General features: G+C 42.0%; 1 protein-coding gene across 2 annotated transcripts in view; it reads left to right on the top strand.

The window, feature by feature from the left end:
* CNTN5 (contactin 5) overlaps positions 1 to 6,447 on the top strand; it is a 983,906-nt gene that overhangs the window by 964,540 nt on the left and 12,919 nt on the right. For both annotated transcript variants that reach the window (XM_019530289.1, XM_019530290.1), the window contains exons 22-24: positions 1,380 to 1,566; positions 1,979 to 2,091; positions 3,429 to 3,597. In XM_019530289.1, coding sequence (XP_019385834.1) covers positions 1,380 to 1,566; positions 1,979 to 2,091; positions 3,429 to 3,597 — 469 coding nt within the window. The remainder of the gene's footprint in view (positions 1 to 1,379; positions 1,567 to 1,978; positions 2,092 to 3,428; positions 3,598 to 6,447) is intronic.

The raw sequence follows: 6,447 nt of genomic DNA, 5'->3' as shown, positions 1-6,447 counted from the left end.
CTTGATGACCTGCTCAGGTCCCTCCCGACCCAACCAACTATGAAACTATAAAGAATAAAGAAAATAAACACACCCACGTAGATGTAAGGAATGTTATTGTTATCAGATCAGAGGGGATCATTGATCTATGTTAACAGAGTTATGCTTATTTACCTGAATTGAATATCTGATCTAAAATTGCAATATTGTGTCCTTTCCTTCTGTTATTTTTAAGATAGTACCCTTAGTCCAAACCTAGAAAGCAGCATAGACCCAAAGAATGATTTTATGTTCCATATGAATCTTGATTTCTTTGATTCACTGTTTTCTTGGGTACTTTCTCAGGAGTATAATGTCACCTTTCTTTTCTCAGAGGAAACTGTATCTAGGTAAATATCAGCCACCTATTCTGAAATAACCAACCTCAGGGAAAAGGTCAAGTTGCAAGTGTTCTGTGCATGAATCAAAGCAACCTGAATATAAGGCATTTGAATAGCACTTCAGTGACTCCTTCTGTTCAGGGGGAGAGCGGAGCCATGGAAAATGATATAACCTCACTGAAATCTGTGGGTAGATAGATCTACAGGAAAAAGTCTTAATTTTCTTCTGTGACAGTTTGTAAATATCTGGGCCCTGCTTATAGAAGGACCCAGATTTCTTGTCCCAGGAGCACAGTCTCTAAGGGGACATGACAAGCACAGTGCAGGTACCAGCGGTCATGGACTGGTAACCACCAAAGGTCACTTTGTCTTCTGTACATGGAAAGGAAGAGAAGAGATATTCCTTCTAAATTACATTTGACAGAAACCTGTCCTTATCTGAGTAACTAAAATTGAACCCCCTTCTCTCTCTTCTCTCCCCCAGCAATGTATTCCCGTAGAATAAACCCACTACAAGATTTCCTTAGGTTTTCTGTCATATCTTATTCATTACATTGACAGAGATCTCGTGGCTCTGTATTATGCAGAGCCAGAAAGAAAATACTGTTCATGCCATTTCCCCAAATGATTCAGTCAAAGCTTTCCAGATTGAATGGTAAATGTTTCTCATGACCTGCGAGAGGTGAGCTCTCCTTGAGTTCTTTGAAATACTTTTGACTTCCTGTCAGCACTTATTCTCTGCTGTTCTGTCTTGCTAGTCACAACATCTCATGCTGGCAGAATGTGATGCATTGCATTTCAATGATGCTTTAAGTAGTAATGTGACATTTTGACTATAGCCATCCGAGGGAACTCTGATGAGCACCACTGGAGTGTGAGCTAATGTTACAATTCCCACTTGTTTAAAAGGAGCTGTTAATTAGACAACAAGAAGGATTTCCACAAAAACAAGTGAAAACACATACAGAGGAAGCTGCACAAATGCTGAAATTAATCTTCTACGTGGTCACTTCTTGGCAGGTTGCATACTGGAGAGATATGGAGCAGGAAGAAGCAGCAGAAAAAATCAAAACTGAGGGAAATGAATCATCCATCATTCTGACGGGATTAGAAGGAAACACATTATACCACCTAACAGTCAGGGCCTATAATGCTGCTGGATATGGACCACCTAGCACAACTGTGCATGCTGCCACCAAGAAATCCCGTAAGTGACCCGAACTTCTGTCTCAGTGGGGAAAAAAATCTTCGCCTTTCTGGCTTTCCCTATACCGCATATATAATAAGCAGAGCTAATGCATAGCTTTGATTCATGGTTTAAATCGTAATTCTAAAACTGACATGACAAATTTGATATTCACAAAAAAACAGAGGTTCTCTTCCTGGAAAACAAGGCTAAGCATTTGTGATACTGGAGAGAGATGAAAGGATTCGGGTTCATAAGCTTTGTAGAATATCTAATAAAATGACACTCCTGGAGCAAAAACCACCTTATCAGCCTCTGGCTAGAGAAGAGATCCTGCCTATGCAGATAAACATAAATATATTAAAAAATCAAAATGCTTACCAGAATAAAAAAGTGCATTTAAGTGCATAATGTTATTTCTTCTTTTGCTCAGCTCCCAGCCAACCACCAAGCAATATTATGTGGATGCAAGATGGCTCTCATGTGTCTCTGGGATGGGAGCCAGTCAGACCTCTAGCAAATGAATCTGATGTAATGGGGTATAAGGTTAGTCTTCTCTCGTTTTCATTCACCTTCCCATGTTCCAGGCTATCAAACCATTCTCTCTTCTTCTTCCTTTTTTACTTTCCTTTATCTTATGTCACCAAAGTATGCTGTACAGATTTTCTACACTTACTCCTAACTACAACATAAAGAATAACACAAAAAGAGTGAAAAAAATTAAATATTCCAATACTCTCTGTTGTGCTCATTAACTGATGATTATAAACTGAATGAGCACCATCTGAGGTGATTACTCTTGTCATCTCTGGCCCAAAAGTGGCTATTAATAAGACCAGACTGCAGTGAAATCCATGCTAACACTTCAATTTAACTGTGTTTACAGTAGGATTTAGGGAAATGCAGAAGGATGAGGCATCTTAAATACCATTAGAATTAATTTTTTTGTAGAGCAGAAGTACAAATACTGAGATTTGTTATGATCATGTTGGTGGTGTTCAGCAATCTGTGACTACAACATCTGGCATGTTAAGTTTTTGAAGTTTTGAAGAGTGAAATCTAAACTGAATCTAAACTGAATCTTAAGTAACTTATGACATAAATGGGAAAAATATATGCTTTTAAATCATAACAAAATTATTTATGTATCTATGTATCTATATATCTATATTGATCTATTGACTGATCAATCATTCAATAGATAGATCTATATACAGTGTTTATGTATGTGTGTATCTCTACATATATGTGTATGTACACACACACACACACACACACACACACACACACAACCTGGTAGTATTGTATAACAGGAAATATCATCAGGAAAATGTAAAAAGGTTTGGATAAAATCAAAACTGCCTTAACCTTTATCAAAATGTTTGAGGTTCAGAAAAAGTTCAGTTAACTTCCTTACCGTTTCACACTTCTCTGACTTTTTCAGTTTTGCCTGGGAATACAAGTCCTTGGACTGACATACTGCAGGGACGGCTACATATGCACCTGCTGCATTTCTCACCTACCCAAAATGAAAGACTAGTGTTTTCATAAGAGGGGCCAGATCCCCAGTCAGTACTGTTTGGCTTAGTGAACTGGTTACCTTCACCACATGAGGTTCTGTTCCAAAGTATCTTCCTCCAATTTAAATCTGGATATTCACCAGCACATGAATTTTTGGATGGAATATGAATGAGAATGAACTTTAAAGGGGCCATGGGGCTAAAAATAGCCTGGTACTGGGGAGTTAGGAAAAATACACCCTCACGGCCTCATTTCTCAAGCAAAACACTTTTTGCTATTATTGGCAGTTTAGTCTGAGTAAAGAGTCCAGTGTTTGGCTTAAAATTTTAATGATGGTTTTAAAGTGCCTTTGTAATTTGCAGGTATTGTTTAGACAAGAAGGTCAAAGCAACAGTCAGGTCATTGAAACACAGAAAACCTCTGCAGTGGTTCTTCTTCCTGATGTTGGCGTCTATATCATAGAGGTTTGTGCTGTCAGTGAAGGAGGGGACGGGACGGTCAGCTCCCAAATCAGAGTGCCATCCTTTTCAGGTAGGTCACTTTTAAATTTTGTATGCAGAATGTTATGGTTTTTAAAATTATATCATCACTTTTACTAAGCAGGTGCTGCCTAAATTAGCCAAAAGGAAGTACTCACAAAAAATCCACCTAGGAACTCCTATTTCTTGGGGCAGGAAGGGACCTGTTAGATTGGGAATCACAGCCTGAAACTTCTCTCCTGAAACTAGGCATTTGAATTATTCCTTCAAGAGCAGAGCTCTTTTCTTGAAAAGAAGAAAAGAAAAAAAATCATTACTGTGGGATCACTGCCTTTTTATCTAGTATTTCAGTGGCTTCAGCAGTTACTCAAGATTCCTCCTCTGCTTGAGGCGATTCCCAACCACATCCACCTGTAGAGTGCCCCAACACCCAAGCTACAGGCTAAGCGGGGTAGGCAGGGACACATACCACCCCTCATACTGAAAATAATTCAGATTTTCTTTAGATAGAGGAAGAGAGCAAAAAGATGCATGATTTACCAGGGGAGAGAGAAGCATACATTCTGATACCTGTTCAAAGGATTTGTTTGCACTTATCCAATGACTTTTCAACCTTAAATTTATCAGGCACCCTTAGGATAGGACCTAGATTTCAGATTCCTCTGTACCCACTCAGATGAGTGCCATAATCATGCTTTCAGACTATAGGGGGCATAACATTCCCATCTTCCACATCCTGGGTGAGTGCTCTAACCACTGAATAATTGAATAAAACACCCCATGGGATTTTATGCAAACTTAATTCATGTAAATGCATGCTAAATAGCTAATGACTGAACACATCTAATGGATCATGCTTTTTAGGGGACTTGGGTATAGAAATGACCACAACTGAAGATACCCATTGGGCTTAGATAGGCACTGTTTAGCCCTGTCAAAAGGGCATAAGTTCTGGACATTTGCAGTAGGTACTTTGGCTTTTAATTGCTGGGTTTTGTTTGTATTAAGCCATATATTTCTTTGGTATTTTGTTTTTAACTGCAGTTTTTAAGGACTGCACCATTGGCTTTCGGCACCTAAGTCACACCTTGTGAATCTGGGACTTAGTTTTCAGGAGTAGGCAGCCCTCAATGGACTCAAGGCACCCTCCATTATTTTTGTGACTTGAGTGGCACCCGATTTTAAAAACTAATTAATATATGACAGTGCTTACCTCCTTGCACGGAGAGAGCAGTGCAAGTGGGAAATCATCCAGGAAGAGATAAACCTGAGCCTGTGATTATCTCCTTATCTCCTCACAACTCACAGCACCCTTCAAAGGATATGGCAGCAGCCTTCTGGTACCTCAGAATCCTTGCTAAGAATCACTGGTCTGTAGGTACTATGTCCCAAATTTATTTAATGTAGTATTCACATATAAATTAACTTGTCAAATGGTGTGTGAGGGAAAGTTCATTTGATCTAAGCACTGCCTGTTGAAAAGATTATAAAAATTGAAACGAACTTAGACAACCTGGATCCACCCTCTCTGTGCCAATAGCTCATCTAACCAATAGCTCATCTGACTTCCTGGAGTTCAACTCATTCACTCATTGGCTGCATCTACATAAGCATGGTTGTTTCATAGATTCATAGATTGTTAGGGGCTGGAAGGGACTTCGCAGATCATCGGGTCCAGCCCCGCCACTCCAGGCAGGAAGACAACTGGAGTTAGGTGACCCCAGCAAGGTGACTGAAAACCTCCAGGGTAGGTGACTGCATCACCTCTGGAGGGAGTTTATTCCACAGTCTGGACACGCCCAAAGCAGCCTTCCAAGAGTTTATATCCATTGGCCCTGGTCTTCCCCGGGGGTGCCATAGTGAACAGTTGTTCACCAAGCCCCTGATGCATTGGTTTCCTGGGGAGAATTAGTGGTGGCACACCTTGTGCTGCCACTAGTTGGCCCTGGGAACGCCTGTGCCATGCACCCTCTGGTGCAAGGCAGATTACCCAAGGTTGGATAGGGGAGGTTGATGCCAGCACTGAACTGGCCCCAGCAGCCTTACCTCGGGTACTGGGGGCCTCCCAGGTCTGCAGCAGTGGTGATCCTGCTGCTTGGAGCCTGCCCGGCAGCCAGAGTGTGTCTCCAGCCAGCCAAGCTCTGCCTTCGCATGTCCTACTCTGCTTTTTTCTTTTTTTTTTGTCCAGGTTTTTTTGACCCTGGATACTCTTGCAGTGTGGAGAACAGTTGAACGTGCAGTATGTGGTGTCACAGGCATGTCTGCAGTGCCACATACTACACGGCTGTGCTCGTCTGGATGTGGCCATCAGGAAGTTTGATTTAAGACATTTGATCCATATTCCTTCTAGTTTATGAACTAATGCCACCTTTTTCAGGGAAGGAGTCCTCTCTTCTTTCTTCAGTAGTCCAACCAACACTTAAAAAATCCACCCTGGAAACATCTGAACAAGATGCAGTTGAACGAGGACTAGTGCAGAGTGCTGCACCTGGGGAGAGGGAACCAGCATTATGGTTTTAGGTTAGGGGCTGACCCTCTCAGCAGCACAGAGGCAGAGAGGGATCTTGGAGTCAGGATTGACTCCAGGATGATTATGAGTCGCTGATGTGACGAAGCAATAGGCAGAGCCAACCACACCCTGTCATGCATCAACAGGGGCATCACTAACAGGTCCAGAGAGATCTTGCTCCTCCTCTATGCGGCGCTGGTCAGGCCACAGCTGGAGTACTGTGTCCAGTTCTGGGCGCCGCACTTCAAGAGGGACATGGAGACCCTGGAGAGGGTCCAGAGAAGGGCCACTCATATGGTTGAGGCCTCTGTGGCCAGCCCTATGAGGAGAGGCTGAGGGACCTGAATCTCTTCAGTCTCTGCAAGAGGAGACTGAGGGGGGATCTTGTGGCTG

This window comes from Crocodylus porosus, unplaced genomic scaffold, assembly GCF_001723895.1.
Source record: "Crocodylus porosus isolate Cpor-Errol unplaced genomic scaffold, CroPor_comp1, whole genome shotgun sequence".
NCBI lineage: Eukaryota > Metazoa > Chordata > Crocodylia > Crocodylidae > Crocodylus > Crocodylus porosus.
This window is presented reverse-complemented; position numbering and strand designations above follow the sequence as displayed.